This window comes from Rhineura floridana, chromosome 3, assembly GCF_030035675.1.
Source record: "Rhineura floridana isolate rRhiFlo1 chromosome 3, rRhiFlo1.hap2, whole genome shotgun sequence".
Taxonomy (NCBI): Eukaryota; Metazoa; Chordata; class Lepidosauria; order Squamata; family Rhineuridae; genus Rhineura; species Rhineura floridana.
In genome coordinates, this window is record NC_084482.1 from 61958644 (window position 1) to 61976363 (window position 17720).

A 17720-nucleotide genomic window follows, 5' to 3' on the forward strand; every position below is an offset into this window, starting at 1 on the left:
TAGCCTCCCACCCAAATTTAAAACCAAGCTGCCCCTGGACACATCCACACCAGACCTTTATTTCACTTTAGACAGTCATGGCTTCTCCCAAAGAATCCTGGGGAGTGTAGTTAGTGAAGGGTGCTGAGTGTTGCTAGGAGACGCCCTGTTCCCCTCACAGAGGTTCAATCACAGCGGCTGACTGTTAAACCACTCTGGCTACTGGAGCTCTGTCAGGGGAATAGGAGTCTTTTCTCAGCACCCTTCACAAACTACACTTCCCAGGATTCTTTGGAGGAAGCCATGACTGTCTAAAGTGAAATAAAGGTCTGATGTGGGTGTGGCCCCCTGATTAGACAAGCCCCGCAGCTGTGAGTCTGGCTTTTAGAACACTGACAGTTGGTTCTTACTGAGCATGCCGAACATTATCATTGAGTTCAATGCTAAATTCTTTAATTTATTAAAAATCAGTGTGGACTTCCGGGAAGGGTGACTTAGCCTGTGCCTGCTTTTGAGACGGGCTCCTGCCTCAAAAGAAGCTTATTCAGATATATCAGTCAGATTTTTTCTTTTTTTGACTGATTAAACTTCTCCCGGGTAGGGAGAAACGAAGAGATTAACCTCAAAGCCTATTTTTGTTGGGACGACCAGATCTCATTAATTTATGGGACGAGGTCCAGCCGACGAAGGTGGGACGGATTTTTAACAACAAGCTCTATCTGGAAAAGCGAACGTTCATCTTATCTTCTAAGAGAGAACGCACTAACAGGCAAGCACCCTTCTTTCTATATTTTTCTTTTACTTGACTTAAATTGTTGCTGTTTAAAAGAGATTTGCCAGATTGATCGGTTTTTGACATCTCACTGGGGAGCCATAACTTCTCTCTGCTACTCACTAATTAATAGCTTATCTCTGTTTTTGTTGCAAAAAGCTGTCCTGGATTTGCATTCTAAAGATATACACAGAAGAGGGATTTCTATTCCAGATTTTTATTTTGAAGAATATTATATTGTCTGAGACTACTCTCTTTTTGGTCTATTTTATTTTGACGAATCTGTTTTTTGACGACCGCCATTAATTGTTTCGATCCTGGGAACTGCATTTTGTTTACTTAAGCATGGAGAGATAAGGCTGTCTGCTTTGTTTATACTGTGATGTCACCAAGTTTGGAGTATTAACCCAATTGTTGCTGAAATAAGAAGTGGTTTTCCTATATTTTTCTTTTAAAATGGCAATTAAGAAAGTGGCTGAGAAGCTGGAAATAACTATGTTTCAGAAAATAATGGATGAGATTGAGATAACGAAACAAAACCTGCGACAGGGTTGTAAGGAGCTGAAAATTGAATTGAGTAAAATGAAGCAGGAGATTAAAGATATAGGGGTCCCTGTGAGAGAGGTGACCCTGGAAGGGGTCCCTGTGAGAGAGGAGACCCCGGAGATTGGAACAAACGTGGAACAGGAAAAAGATTTGGAGTCTATGGACTTTAGAAACAAAATTTATTGTTTGGAGACACAGGAGATTAAAGACATAGGGGTCCTTGTGAGAGAGGAGACCCTGGAGACTGGAACAGGGGTCCCTGTGAGAGAGGAGACCCTGGAGACTGGAACAGGGGTCCCTGTGAGAGAGGAGATCCCGGAGATTGGAACAAACGTGGAACAGGAACAAGATTTGGAGTCTATGGACTTTAGAAATAAAATCTATTGTTTGGAACTCAATGTTATCTCTGAAGAAATTAATGAAGATTCTAGAGATAAAGTTATCAATGGCATGGATAATCTTCTGGACTGGAATGATGTGATGGAGCCCAATATAGAGAAAATCTATGGAATTAACTGCAGCCATGTGACAATGGAAAAACTTTCAAGAGATGACCCAGTGTATTTTGAAAAAAAGAACAGAGATATGATTTTACAGCGGTATTTCAGCAACCTATTTAGAATGGATGGCAAGAAAATATTTGGGATAGAGGTAATTCCCATCAGACTCTTACTATATGACTATGGCTTTGACAGCAAGATTATTATGGAATACTGATAATGGAAGATTGGATACTGAAATTACTGGACTTAACAAGACTACTGAAGATGGAAGATGGAAAATGGAACTAATAGGGATAATAGAACAATGGCTACTGAAATTACTGAACCTAACAGATTCTGATGTGATGGATTAATTGAAATGTTTATTTTGACTATGGTTATGACAACAAGATTATCATAATTAGTAATGAGATGGATTAATCGATATGCTTATCTGGAAAAAAAAATTGATAGATATATTTCTTAAAGAATTGAAACCTCTCTTTGACTTTTTGTGGAAAGAATAAAGTAATGTTTATGAGATTTGATGATTAAGTAAGATAACTACTGGAGGAAAGTGATTTTATAATATGACTTAAGAGACAGGATTGTTATATATTATAGACTTATAACTGATTTGATCTTTGACAAATGGGAAGTCAATATTTTACTCTTTATTTTTTATTTTTGTTTTTTTTTTCTTTTTTTCTTTTTGTTTAACTATTTTTGATTTTGTTTTTTGTCTTTGAATGTTTTATGATTTTGTCTTGTATGTTTTATGAAAATCTGAATAAAAATTATTGAAAAAAAAAAATTTATTAAAAATCAGCCAGGCATTTTTTAACTTTTAAACTGCAGAAGATGGTCAGAGTATGGGGCAAAGTCAGTAATAGGATTACAGGTACTCTGTAAACATGGCTGATTTTTAATTAATTTCAGCAAATTATGAGAACTGTGACAGAAAAAAGTAAAAAAGGGGTCTGGTTTTTCTCTCTCTCTTTTTACACTTTGAACTCTCGATTCTGACTGTTTTGTGTATCGCCATGAAAATTTAGAGGGCTGTTAAGCAAGTTTTTCTGAGTTCTGGACTGTAAGTTTTGTAAGGTTTTGTTTTGAACTGAGCTTATGGGAAGCATCAAAATGACATGGGGGAGTATTTTTAATTTAACGTTGCAGAATGCGAAAAATCCATGCTGTCTATAGTATACAGCCACTCTCATGGCTGTATAATTTTGGTCTGGGAAATCCACCAGGAGACATATTTCATTTTCTTTCACTGGTGGATAAAAACCTGTATCTCCTGATTACTCATTTAATGGTTTTCTATCTTTTATGCTTCTTTGGATACTTTGCGGTTCTAATGTTGGTCGGGTTTTAATCATGGCTATGTAGCATTTTGTTAGTCACTTTGAACATGGTTTTCCTAAACAATACTAACAACAGTAGGATGAAGAAGAAAGAATTGAAGTGTAATGTCAAGTTCTGTGGTAATGTTTCTTCCGATGTTCCAGCAGTGGCCCAATGAAGCTAAGGAATTCTTTTATCACGAGAGTGTGGGTTTTGGCAGCAGACTTCTGTATGCAGCAACCACCATCCCCAAATCAATGATGAGGCTGCTCTCTCAGGCCTATTATGTATATTGCTATCACAGCCAAAGTAATAATTCTTTCAGTTGAGCAGAGAAAAAAATTGACTCAAAATCTGCCTTGTTGGCTTGGAAGGGGGGACTGCCTCAGAATCTGTGGCGGACATTGTGCTTTGCCTCCGATCTGAAGTGGAGCCTCATCTCATTTTCTGAAGCCCTGGGTGTCTTTACCTACTGATTATAATGGGGAAATTGACAATTGGGATGCTTAATTTTGTTTTGTTACAGAATTTGATTACATTTGCGGGCATAGTAGCCCCTTCTGAGGGGATGGGGCCTGCCACATTCAGATAGATAGGTGCAGAGGGGTGTTGTCTAAAGGAAGTCTTTAAAGTTTGCATTTTTAAAAAGGGATGTCCTTCCCTTCCATGGTTTACAGTGTTCCTTGTTTTTTCTCTCTCTCTCTCTCCCTACACACATCCACACTCACAGAGTTAGTGTTTGATGCACACTATTAAGCCCTACCTGCTTGTAAAGCTCTGAGACCCGCCTCTTTCAGGCAGAGAGGGTGAATCCTTCTTGCTCTGTATGTCAGAGCCACGAAAACTGGCTCATCATAGTAGCTTTAAAAACTGAGTTTAAGATATAGTTTACCCCAGTGATGGGGGAACCTGCAGCCTTAATTGCAGCTGGGCTTCTGGATGCTGTGGACCCACTCTGGCTCTCTAGACCGCCTCTCTGGGAATCATTTTTTCTTGCTCGCTCACTCTGTGTGTGAGAGAGAGCGCTATGTGTCATCTGCTTTGGGCTCTGGCCCACCACCGTCCACTGGTATGTGCCCCTGACAGATTACAAGAGAATGTGGTCTTCTAGAGAAAAAGGGTTCCCTACCCCTGCTTTATTATTTCCTTCCCAGTATAACAGCAGGCAACAGTGGTTTCCCATTGGTGCTGGCATCCTACTCCCTCACTCCCTGTTCCAACCTATTTGATGGGCCAGTGGCATCCAATTAGGCCATCATGAGAGCTTGTTAGTGTACGTTTATTATTATTATCATCATCATCATCATCATCATCTTTATTTATACTTCGCCCTTTTTCCAAAACTGGAACTCAGGACGGCTTACAACTAAAAATAGGTACATATAATTTGGACATATAAAAATCTACATTTAAAATAGAATTAAACTCATTAAAACAATTAAACATCACCTAAAAATACCTAAAACCAATTTAAAAATAATGTAATCAAACAGTAAAACAATACGGGATACCTCTAGAAGTCCTGTCTTAAACAACTTCTACTCCAAAAGCCTGCTGGAATAAATAAATCTTCACCTGTCGACGAAAGGACAGTAAAGAGGGGGCCATTCTTGCCTCCCTCGGAAGGGAGTTCCAAACCCTAGGGGCAGCCGCCGAAAAGGCCCTATCTCGCATCCCCACCAATCGCACTTGTGACAGTGGTGGGACTGAGAGGAGGGCCTCTCCCAAAGATCTCAGGGCCCGGGTAGGCTCATATAGGGAGATACGGCCTGACAAATAGCCTGGGCCTAAGCCCTGTAGGGCTTTATAGGTCAAAACCAGCACTTTGAATTGTGCCCGGAAACAAACTGGCAGCCAGTGGAGCTTTTGCAACAAGGGAGTTGTATGATCCCTGTAGCCAGCCGCAGTTAGTATCCTAGCTGCCACTCGTTGTACTAATTGAAGTTTCCAAACAGTCTTCAAAGGCAGCCCCACATAGAGCGTGTTACAGTAATCTAAACAGGATGTAACTAAGGCATGTATCACCGTAACCAGATCAGGTGTCTCCAGGAACGGGTGCAGTTGGCGAACTAGTCTTAACTGAGCAAAGGCACTCCTGACCAGTGCAGAAACCTGGGCCTCCAAGTTTAAAGCTGAGTCCAGGAGCACACCCAAACTGTGAACCTGTGTCTTCAGGGGGAGTGTAACCCCATCCAGCACAGGCTGAATCCCTATTCCCTGATCTGCCCTTTGAATGACCAGGAGCACCTCTGTCTTGTCTGGATTGAGCTTCAGTTTGTTCGCCCTCATCCAGCCCATCACTGATGCCAGGCACTGGTTCAGAACCAAGACAGCTTCCTTGGCATTAGGTGGAAAGGAGAAATAGAGTTGGGTGTCATCAGCATACTGATGGCACCGAACCCCAAACCCCCGACAACCTCTCCCAGCGGTTTCATGTAGATGCTAAATAGCATGGGGGACAAAACTGAACCCTGAGAGACCCCACAGGCCAATGGCCAAGGAGTTGAGCAGGAGTCCCCCAGTGCCACCTTCTGGGTTTGCCCCTCCAGGAAGGAACAGAGCCACTGTAAAACAGTGCCCCCAAGACCCATCCCAGCAAGGTGGCCCAGAAAGATACCATGGTTGATGGTATTGAAAGCTGCTGAGAGGTCCAGTAGAACCAACAGGGACACACTCCCCCTGTCCAGTTCTCTGCGTAGGTCATCTACCAAGGCGACCAAAGCAGTCTCTGTCCCATAGCCAGGCCTGAAACCAGACTGAAATGGGTCCAGATAATCCATTTCATCCAGGAATCTCTGGAGCTGGGAAGCCACCACGTGCTCTATTACCTTGCCCAGGAATGGAATATCAGACACTGGCCGATAATTACCCATTATAGAGGGATCCAGGGAGGGCTTTTTCAACAAAGGCCTTACAACTGCCTCCTTTATGCACCTTGGAACTCTGCCTTGATGTAAGGAGGCATTAACCACTCCCCTCACCCAAACGGCCATTCCCCCTCTCACACTTTTAATAAGCCAGGAAGGGCAAGGGTCTAGCAGACATGTGGTGGCTCTCACTTCTCCAAGAATCCTGTCAACATCCTTGGGCTGTACAAGTTGAAAAGAATCCGTTAATATTGGACAAGCAGGAGCCACAGTTACATCCCCTGAGACTGTATCAATTATAGCGTCCAAGTTGGAACGAATCTGAGCGATTTTGTCTGCAAAGTGCCATGCAAATTCATGACAGTGGGCTGTTGAGTGGTCTATGTTACCATAGAGAGCCAGACTGTAACATTCCCCATACCACTCGAAACAGTTCTGCTGGGCGGCTCCCCGCAGACACAATAGAGGCAGAAAATAATAATTTCTTTGTTGTCCTCACTGCCAGAGAGTAGGCCTTCAGATATGCTCTGGCCTGCATTCGATCAGACTCGCTCGGAGCCTTCCGTCAATGTCGCTCTAGTCCCTGTCTTGTTCGTTTCATCACCACCAGCTCCCTGGTAAACCAGGGGGCTGGTTGGGCTCCACTCCGTGAGAGGGGACGATCAGGAGTGATCATGTCCACCGCCCTGGCCATTTCCCCATTCCAGAGGTCAACCAGAGCTTCGACAGAATCACCTGCCAAGGTGATGGGGAAATCCCCAAGAGCCATCAGGTAACCATCCGGATCCATCAGTCTTCTGGGGCGGACCATCCTAATCGGTCCCCCACCCCTGCAGAGGTTCTGAGTCTCAGTAAGTCTAAACCCAACCATGTAGTGATCTGTCCATGACAATGGAACTACAGAAAGTTCCTCCACACCAAGATCACCATCATCCCGTCCAGCACAGAAAACAAGGTCCAGAGTGTGGCCAGCCACATGAGTGGGACCAGATAATACTTGGGACAGACCCATGGTTGTCATGGAGGCCATGAAATCCTGAGCCACTCCTGACAGAGCGGACTCGGCATGGATGTTGAAGTCCCCCAGCACCACAAGTCGAAGACACTACGTTCTGGTGGAGCAGATGGCAGAGGTGTCCTGGGGCACCATTACTTACCAAAAGCATTCTGAAAGGAAGTAAAAAGGAAAGTGCTGTGTCCTGCCCAGAGTGCGAGACATGAGACAGAGGCGAGACTGGAATTAATTCTTGTTTTATTAGACTAATGGTTACATACAAAGCAGTGCACATCATAGACTTAACTATGCTAACTCACGACTGTCCCTAACTAAGCTACCTAGGCATACTCTGCAGCGTGTGAAGTTGACTCAGCACCCCAATTAGGGGGGTGCTGCCTTAAGTAAGGAAGGTCTTCGCTCGTAATCTCTGACTCCTCTGAAGTTCCACCTTCTGGCCAACCCGCTTCTCATGGCATCTTGCGCAGGGCGAAGGGGGGCAAGCCTCCGCCGGCTCATCTGACAGCACAGGCTCGAAAGGTGCCGGCTCAGCTTCAGGAGGTGGGGAAGGGTTTGAAGTGCCAGGCGGGGAGTCCTGGGGGGATGGAGTTGGCACGTGCGCCAGGTCATCCCCCAACAGCTCCATTGGGGCGTCTGTAGGTGAAGCAAGGTCTGGTTTGGCGGGAGGACTGTCCGTGGGAACTGGCAGAGTGTTGACTGCACCCCCTCCCTCATTGTCCTCAAAAACCTCATCTACCTCTCACTCCTGCCCCTGCTCTATCTGGGGAATGACCGCCTCCCCTCCCTGATCCTCCTGGGAGAGCTGGGGCTCAACTCGCTGGTAAAGTCATTACCTGATTGAAAGCTAGAGCTGTCTGTCAGAGAACTTATACCTCCTCCTTCATCCTCACCTCTCCTCTTTCCCTGGTGTTTTCTATTTATGGAGTGCTTGCAGGAGGTACAAGATGTATCAAATTGGATGGAGGGACAAGTTTAAAAACCCTTCTGAGACTATCAAATGCAGTTTTTAAGTTTTAGGACCAGTCTGCTTTGCCTCAGATATGAATTGCTTCAGATTCTGTGGTGGTCCAAATACCTTTGAACAGGTGCTATTCACCTCAGTTTTGTATCTCACCCAAGGCATCTGTACAGCCTTGGTATGTATGCATGTCTTTTTGTAGCAAGGAGAATCACAGAGAGAGGAGCCACCTCTCCCCCTGAAAGTTCACTTGTGAAGTCTTATGAATTTGACTTGTATTAAAGCTTGTTACTGTGCCTTCATATTACAGGGCCTTAACAAACAAAATGAAGGTGACAAGGATCTGCCTGAACCTCTTCCTCTTGGTGCTAGGTAGGATACCTCTCCCTTTGTCTTTGAAGACATGTACAGTCTAATTGATGGGTGTCTGTTTTCTGTTCCACTAATGTAACACAGACACGTTTTTTGGCTGTCAAATGATAACAAGGTTTGTTGTAAAAGGTACCGAGAAGGGCAACAAAAATGTGCTGGGGAAGCAAGCAAAAGGAAGTGTGGCAAAAACTGCACATACACACTTAAAACTCATCAATGACTGAACAACTGGATAGGGAATTGTCATTTACTCTTTCACTGGGTGGAAGAGCTAGGGAGGACCTGCTAAAATGAAGTTTAAAACGCGCATCTTAAGAGAGAGAAAGCATGTAGCACACTAGGAATGTGGGAGAAGTTTGATTCAGTTTGCATCTAAAGATGAGCTTCGACTTACTATTATTATTATTGCTCACACTTCATCATTAGGTCCCAGTGTGGGTTGCAGAAATTTAAATTTGTACTTTCCAAAACAATACACCAACCAAAACTCGGCCATCCTTTGAAAACTGCACTTCTCAGAATTTTGCAGTGCAGTTCTTCAGCTGAGTAATGCATACAAAAAATGCCCATACACAGAGAAAATAACATACACAAATGTATTATATAATGCTGGGAAAAACAGAAGGGAGTAGAAAAAGAGGAAGACCAAACAAAAGATGGATTGACTCCATAAAGGAAGCTACAGACCTGAACTTACAAGATCTGAACAGGGTGGTTTACAACAGATGCTATTGGAGGTCGCTGATTCATCAGGTCGCCATAAGTCGTAATCAACTTGAAGGCATATAACACACACAATCTGTGGAAATCTTGAGAACTGAATTTAGGACTAGGAAAATGAAATCCAGAAACTGATAGATTCATCCATCTCTGTGTAACGCACACTACTTCTAAACAAGTGGAGTCTGCTGGAAAAATGGTGATGGGATGGCAGAGGGAGGGTACGGTATTGGCCAAGAGACACAATCAGTGACAATGAAGCATGTACAGGTGGTGGAGATGGTGCGACAGCAGGGACTCCAGTAAGCATAAGCAATGAGCCCCAGAAGGGGCTTCATGATGCAGCCTGTTAGTGCTGGACCTGTACTGTACATTCTTGCATGAATTTTCCATTGCTTCTGGATTGTAACAGGAATCATTGGACATACCTAGACTAGGAGCTTTTAATCTGATCTGCTGTTGCTAGTCATGCAAGAGGGTGGCATAGTCTTTGCGGACTGGGGAACCTGTGGCCCTCCAGATAGTTGTTGTATTCCAACTTTTATAAGCCTCAGCCAGCATGGCCAGTGGTCATGGACTATGGGAGCTAAAGTCCAACAAATATCTGGACAGTCACAGGTTCCCCATCTGTGGCCTACGACGCACTTTTTTTTTTTACTGTTTTTATCATTGTAATGTTTTTATAACTGTATAATTACATCGTTGTAACCTATCCTGGGACCTTATGGTGAAGGCCAGACAAGAAATCTTATAAATATATACATAAATGAATACATAAATACGTGCATGAATAGCCCCACCAGAGCAAAACAGTTCTGCAGTCTTATAGCTGGGAGTTGAACAAATTGCTTAGATTGCGACAAATATCCTCCACTTTTCCAATGCAAAAGAATCAACATTTGGTTTGAGCTGGAGAATATTAGATAAAAGACATTTGTCCTAAAACAGAGCACTTGTGTATTTTTCTTTTAGCAGCCATGCCTCAGAAGACTTGGCAAAATTCTACCACCTCTTTGGAAATGAAGCTGTTAGAGTCACTGCTGAATACAAATACCCCATGCCAGATACCCAAAAATGGAACTGATCCCCTTCTGGTGGATATCACTGTGGTGATGTCTAATGTGCTAGAAGTGGTAGGTATAATAACTCACACCACACTTACAAACTGACATTCTGCCTGCAACAAAGGATTATGGTCAAAAATACAATGTGGTCAAGAGGAAGCTGAGTATCGATGGCTCCCAAAATCTGCAGGAGGAACCAAAAGGCCAGAACAGTTATATGGAAGCCACAACAGGGCTTCTCGGCCAACATAAAAAGGCAGCTCTTTTGGAACCATGTTCTTTTGAAAATTCTTATATGAACATTATGAGTTTTTAAAAGGTAATAACGTGTGTGTGTGTGTGTCTGTGTAATAATGGAATCCTTATAGGGAGCCAGAGCAAGCTTGAGTGAAGTTCTGTTTATATATATAATCTCTAATTGTTTCTCTACCAGGACATCTTGAAATACACTATCTCATCTGTCCTTCTGCTGAATCAGGTAACTCTTGATATTTCTTATCAAGTAACTGGGAAGTGATACGAGATGATGGAAACACCCTCCATTGTCCAAATTCTCTGTTCATGCTTCATTGCCAAATAATTAGCTTCACCATGTCCATGGCATGGTTGGTTTCACTCAGACCTTAGACTGGAAAGGGTGGGTGAGTGGGAATGTGAAGGGGAGGCAGTGGATGGGACACAGCCAAGATTAATGTTTTCTTTCATTGAAATCCTCAGTCATGGTACAATAAACAGCTGGCCTGGGATGAGGCAGAGTTCCCTTTCGCCACCATCACTGTGCCTTGGAATTCGGTGTGGACTCCATCTCTCACTGTTCAAGAATCGTTAAGTATCACTAAAAAATGTACACATAAAATGTAAGGGAAAGAAATGTACCATGTGTTCTAAGGGTTCTCTAATTTCTGCCCTGAAAAGGCATAGGGCAAGGATGGGGAACCTGTGACCCTCCTCCAGAATAGTCAGGGATGATGTGAGTTGGAATCCAGCAACATTTGAAGGGCTGCAAATTCCCCATCACTGTGACAGGGGATGTGAAAAGAAATGCGAGAACAGCAGTATATGCTGCATCAAACCAAAGGACCCTCTAGCCCAGTACTCTGTCTCCAACAATAGCCAGCCCAGTGTCCCTGGGAAGCCCACATACCAAACAAGATGGTGATAGCCATTCTGTTGCTCACAGGGGCATTACTACCGGGGTGCAGAGGGTGCGGCCTGCATCCGGGTGTCACCATGAGGGGGGTGACACCCAGAGCCACCCCGCCCCGCCCCGCTGCCCAGCAAGGCTGCTCCAACTCCTCCTCGGAGGTGGGCAGGCGGGCAAGACCGGGAGGGACCAGCGTCGGCAGGGCGAGGGAGGCATGCTGGCGTTCCCAGGCCTTCTCCAGCTGGGTGCCCCTCCGGAGCGTGCCCTCCCAGGGGCATGGACGGGGTAGCTGGCCTCAAGTGCGCACGCACACATGCGCATGCACACAAGCCCAGCCACCTCGTCCATGCCCCTGGGAGGGCGCGCACCGGAGGTCCGTACCCCCCTGCACTCCCGCTAGTGACGCTCACCACCACCACCACAGCATCAGGTCACCATGAGTATGCTACTTCTGAATTTACCCATCTTCCATGAATGTATATGATCCTTTTGTAAAGCATCCATCTCCTTGAACGTAGAAACCTTCTCCAGCTTTGTATGTAGTACAATCTGACATGATATAACATCTCTTTTTTGGCCTACGTACCATCCAAGAAGAGTCCTTCTCCATAATCCAGAAGAGCGTAGCATGCTCAAAAACCTTTAGCTGAACACAAATGCCTTTTCTGGATTCCATTCCTCCCCCCCTTTTCATGTATTATTGTGTATCTGCACATTGCAAAGCATGGAGACAAGATGGAGTCTGTTATTAAACCTTTAGTGGGGAGCTGGTTTAGTAGTACAAAGCTGAGCATTTGGAAGCTCATCCAGAGTGGTAGCCTCCCCTCATCTAGTTCTTCCTGTCCCCCCCTCCACCAAGGGACTGTGTCCCATCATGCAATAGATCCCAAGCAGAAAAACCTACCCTTTATACCCATTTCATTTTATCACTCATTTTTATCCACCTGCCCAGGGGACCAAAATACTCACCATGTGGGCAAGTTCATAGCAGATGCCATTTCACATGTCAAAACAGCATCAGTACATGCTGCAGCAAGTGATGAAGGTCTGAGGTCCCTTCTTATGGAACCTTTTCCTTACCAAAGGTTTGACATAAAATGGAAGACTGAATCCCCTGAAGTGGTGCTACACAGTGATGGGAAAGTGGAGTTTATGCTCGCTCTGCGCATTGACACCAACTGCAACTTTGATCTCTTCTACTACCCACGTGATAACACTCGCTGTACTTTGAGCTTCTATGCTCTGGCCAACAAAGGTGGGTGAGATGTCAGCATATACTGGACAATGCAAGGAAGCTGGTTCTCATACACAGAATTGCACTCTGTTCAAGCCTCCAAGCAGGATTCTCTAAGGGTTCTTTCTTATGATACTGTAATGAAAAGTGGGGAACCAGATAAAGATCTGGCCCCACACCACAGACCAACTTTGGCAGGCGGGCAGGGCAATCTATGATATCACTACACTATCACATGACCTGACAGGTGGGTTGCAGACATTGGCTCTGACAGGAACTGCTTCAACGCAGTGATGAAGAAACAGGCGCTTGTTATGCAGCACTGTTTGAAGCAGCCTCTCCCCCCCTTTAAAGGGAGGGAGACTGCTTCAAAGAGCGTTGGCTTTAAGTCAATCTCTGCACTCCTATGCTCAGATGGGAGTATGTTGATTGTCTTTAAGCAAGTGCTACTTGAAGCAGCAATCTTTAAAGGGGGGGGAGACTGCTTCAAAGAGCACTATAAAACAAGCATGTTTCTTCATTGCTGTGCAGTGCAGCAATCCCTGCAAGCAGACACTGGCTCCAACATGGTCTGCTCTGTCATGCAGCAATGAGAGAAAAACCCAGGTTAGCTTGTTTCCACTGCACATGCAGAGAAAGCAAGTAGACCTGTATTTTTCAGAAAGCCCAGCCAAGGCTGATCCTTTTTGGACATTGAAGGGATCGGGGTAGGGCAGGCTTTCCAAGGAGGTCCTGTCCACCAGCTGATGTCATCAGTGATGTCAGCTGATGGGTTGGTGAATGTGGTTTGGGGAAAACAACCTTGGGGGCCAAATTGGAGCCCAGGTGGGCTAAGATTAGCCCATGGGCTGGAGGTTCCCCACCCCTAGTGTAGTGGGATTAGAGGGCTGTTCTGAGAGATTGGGCTCCTGGGCTCCTTTTGGGAGGAAGTGCAGGATATAAATTTAATAAATAATAAAGGGACTGCCTGTTAACTAGCCAATATGCAAAATGTCCTGTTTATTCCATCAATTTATTTTATACACATTCTCCATGCAAGTATAATTACCTACAAATACATTTGGAATATGTTTTTAAAGACATTTTAATATGTTTTAGAATGTTTTTAGTGTTTTTGTTTGCTGCCCTGGGCTCCTTCTGGGAGGAAAGGCGGGATATAAATTTAATAAATAAACAACTTAATCTGGCCACCTGGGTGTTGGTGCTTCCCCTGAAAGCAGCAAATCAAACCAAGAAGTGGCCCCCAGCATTAAGGAAGATGAGACAGGTTTGCTAGTGCAAAGCAGCCACAAACTTGAGTACCCTGGAAGATAAAGCAATAGAAACAGCAATACCTGTTCTCTCATAGTCCTTATAACATCTCACTTTCCACTGGTGAGAGATTGAGTCTGAAATTGCTGAAGTCAGAGTCCTGTGTGAGGCCTTTATAACCTGTCTATATATGGAAACATACTGGGATGGTCTTGGTTTAAGTAATTCTGTCATGGAAGGGTGCTGGTCTGTACACCTCAGTGGCCCTTGAGGCTCTTTCCACCTTGGATACACCACCTGTTGAAGGGAGCACAGCTGATGGATCTAAAATCTCTCTTTTGCTTCATTAAATAGTCTAAGAAGTTTTATGTGTGTGTATGTGTGGTGTTTTGTTTTACTCTTCAAGTCAATGAGATGGAATTCAAGGTCTCAATTGAAAACCAAGTTCTGAACGTAAAGCGTGAATATCTTGTCACTGATGTGAAAGTTACAAGCCTGAAGAATATGCCACAGCCTTGCTTTGTAGTGATGGTAAGGAGATGAATTTGGACTAACTCACACAAGCACACAAGTGTTTCTGTGCTGGGGCTTACCTCCCAGATGATTGGAGTGTGTGGAAATGTGATGATGCAGTGCCTCTTTGCATCATATGCCTTTAGCCCTACTGATGAAGGCAAGTGAGTCAGTGTAAACTACTGAAGAGGAGCTGCAGCAGTTGCCATTGCAGCTGCAGTTTCACCTGCCCAAAGAATCTTCTACACTTGGACATGCTCGCAGCAGGGTGGGGAACCTGTGGCTCTCCATATGCTATCGGATTCCACCTCTCATCAGCCTTAGGTAACAAAGCCAATCAATGGTCAGGGGTAAGGGGAGTTGTAGTTCAGCGACATCTGGAGGGCTACAGGTTCTCCACCTGATTTAAGAAGCACTTTCTATTACTACCAATATTAAAAATGGTCTTTATATAGTATTTCAAAGGATTTAAAGCACTTGACATACATTCTCAATAATCCTTCCAATAACCTTGAAAGGTAAGTCTAGATAAGGGATGGAGAACCTGTAGCCCTCCAGATGTTGGATTCAAACTCCCATCAGCTCAAGCCAGTATGGTCAATGGTCAGGGATGATGGGAATTGTATTCCACTAACATCTGGAGAGCCATAGTTTCCATACTTCATGTATTTACATCTGGAACAAAGAGGCTAACAGAGAGTGGTTTATTTAAGGCAACCTTCTGCATTAACGACAGAGGGAAAACTTGAACCAGAACTATCTGATTCACATCTTGGTCTCTAAGGCACTGTCTCCCATTTATTCACACTGCTAGTCATATAACAGGCTGACCGGAAACAGACCCTTCATGTGGCAGTCTTGTTAGCAGGTAGTGAAGAGGGGCCCCTTACTTTTCGCAATTTGAAGGGGTTTATGAATAGAAACAAAATTTTGTCCATCTTCCCTAGTTGGCTACAACAGCCACAATACAAGTACAAAAATATACTACGGGGTTGTCTTTCCAGGGTCTCAAAGTCTTTTTTTATTACAAAAATGTACACCTAAGACTCAGTGTACCTTTGGACGTATGTCTGTTTTTAGGCTACTTTGTTTCTTTCTGCATTAATTGCCAGAAGGACAGAATGATCAGCTTGTGAAACTGGCTTTTAAAGTTCTTGTTTGACAAAAAAATTCACACTAGACAGCTTTGTTCTTGACAATAGTGTGTCTTTTATGACAGGTGGAAAGTGCAACAGCTTGTGTTCTTAGTTTAGTATTTGTTATAGGGAGGTTGATTAAAGAAATATAATGCGTCCAGCTATTACCTTTGCCAACCAATACTAATTTTGGGTGGAATGCAGAGAGGCTCAAATTCTTGTTCCTTTTGCTATAAACCCTGACCTCTTTTCTAGGTAAATCTAAAAAACACAGGAATACGAACCCTTCTTTCTTTGGTTGTGCCAAGCATTGCACTTTTAGTAGCTGATCTCTGCGGCTTCCTTATTCCACTCCAAGACAGGCTGTCATACATGATCACCTTGTTACTGGCATACCTGGTATTCCACTCCTCGCTGATTAGCTCCCTACCAGGATCATCTTCCTGCAACCCTCTCCTCAGTAAGTTAAACATGCACTGGAAAAAGCAGCAAAACTGTTGGCAGAATCACACAAATGGGGTTGCAATCAAAAATGGTAGCCCTTGTTATGTTTCCCCTCTGTTGCCTCTGTAATGTGGGTAATCAATTAGGTGAGGTACAGAAACACTGTAATGACATCTGCATTATAGTATGCAGGGATGGGGGTCCCCCCCCAAAAACCCACGACAACTGAAATAAAAGCTGGCCCCAGCAGGTGAGAAGTGATGGATGGTTTTTGTCTATTGAAGCACACTGGGTATGAGGATTCAGCCTTTCCCTCTCCTCAGGTGACAAGCAGAGAGGACCTGATTTTCTTCCCCACTGTGGCATGCAGGGAGGGGGAGGTAAGTGTCCCTGCCTGGTGCATGGTGATGGAGTGAAGATTGGGCCCTCCTGATCACCTGCGGAAGGGGCATGACTTTAGGGTGCCAGAGGCGAGTTGAAAAAGCTTTGTGGGCTTGAGGTGCCCAAGACCCTGTGGTAACCTTCCCCATCAAATTAAAATGCAACTCTTTACAATTAATATTTCTTCACTTACAATGCAAGTTTTTTTCTGTCAACTTTTTAACAAAAAGCCTTTGGCTTGTTTTTGCTGCTGGAATTTGTTAAAAGGGTTGGATATTGTTAACATTAATGTGTGTGTGTGTTTGTGTGTATGCACGCACCTGCATTTTTAGTGATTGTTTACTTTGTTCCATTATTGCTTGTTTGCCACCTTGAGTCTCTTTGGAGAAATAGGTAGGGTAGATTGTTTTTAGAGAGAAGACATCAAGTGAACAATGTATCATAGAGGTGGAGAGAGGAACTTGGCACAGGGATGCCATTTTGGGTAGCAGTCGGATGCTCTTTCTACTGTGTAGTGCTTTTCTTATGAACAAGAAATGCTCATGCACTGCCTAGTTGCCAAGAACTCTCTCCCCCCCTCAGTTCCTTTTTCTTCACCCTCAGAATATCCTATGTTGTCCACTGATGCACACAGGAATGAGGCAGAGTGGTATCGAACAAAAACCTAAATTCTCTGAATTGGGTTCATCAAATGGATCTTGCAACAAATGGCAATATCATTCCACTGACCATTTTACACACTACAGAATTGCTTAAAGAAAAGTAGGAGAGAATGTGATTTTCAAATGTGGTTGGCTTTCTTGAGGAGTAAGGCATTTATTAGGATGAGTCATGAGCTATGACTCATGTGCTCCTTCCCAGACCAGTTGTTACGGCTTTTGACAAGGCTACAGTAATGGTTTCGCTCTTTCTCCCCGCCCCCCCCCAGTCAAAACAAATATGATGTTAATATAGATGGGCAGAAGGTAGATCTGAATCTACTGATAGATTTCTTGGTTACAGGCAGGCCCCGCTTATATGGCAGGTTCCGTTCCGGACTGCCGCCGTAAAGCAGAACCCATTGACGATAATGAGTCACACCACACAAAAATGACATCAAAATGGTGCACAACGGGAAAAAAACACCATAAAAGTGGAACAAGCGCCTTAATGCAGGGACTTTCCCTAATTGAAAGCCGCCGCATTAGTGAATCGCTGTAAAGCGAAGGGCTGTAAAGTGGGGCCCAACTGTATTTGCAGTACATCAGCAAGGGGTCTGACTCTCTGCTGTTTAACAGTAATAGCAACAAAATGACTGACCCTCGCACCATCCTTAATTATTTCAAGGCAGGGGTAGTACATGAGACAACATCTGTTTAACAACATGTCTAGAGGTTCCCTTTTTGGTTTGGGCTCATGGATGGAATAAGCCAGTAGGGCAGGTAAGCAACCATCACTTTTTTGCTTCTCCGGTGGAAGTAGAGGAGGGAACTTGATTTCCCTTATTGCTTAATCT

General features: G+C 44.1%; 1 protein-coding gene across 3 annotated transcripts in view; it reads left to right on the forward strand.

Annotated features, from left to right (window-relative positions):
- The window catches only part of ZACN (zinc activated ion channel), a 29146-nt gene that overhangs the window by 7549 nt on the left and 3877 nt on the right, over window positions 1-17720 (forward strand). For 2 of the 3 annotated variants that reach the window (XM_061616260.1, XM_061616258.1), the window contains exons 2-8: window positions 8277-8338; window positions 10031-10191; window positions 10556-10600; window positions 10840-10946; window positions 12352-12521; window positions 14158-14282; window positions 15656-15860. In XM_061616260.1, the coding sequence (XP_061472244.1) occupies window positions 8277-8338; window positions 10031-10191; window positions 10556-10600; window positions 10840-10946; window positions 12352-12521; window positions 14158-14282; window positions 15656-15860 (875 nt within the window). The remainder of the gene's footprint in view (window positions 1-8276; window positions 8339-10030; window positions 10192-10555; window positions 10601-10839; window positions 10947-12351; window positions 12522-14157; window positions 14283-15655; window positions 15861-17720) is intronic. The other variant, XM_061616259.1, reaches the window with a different exon arrangement.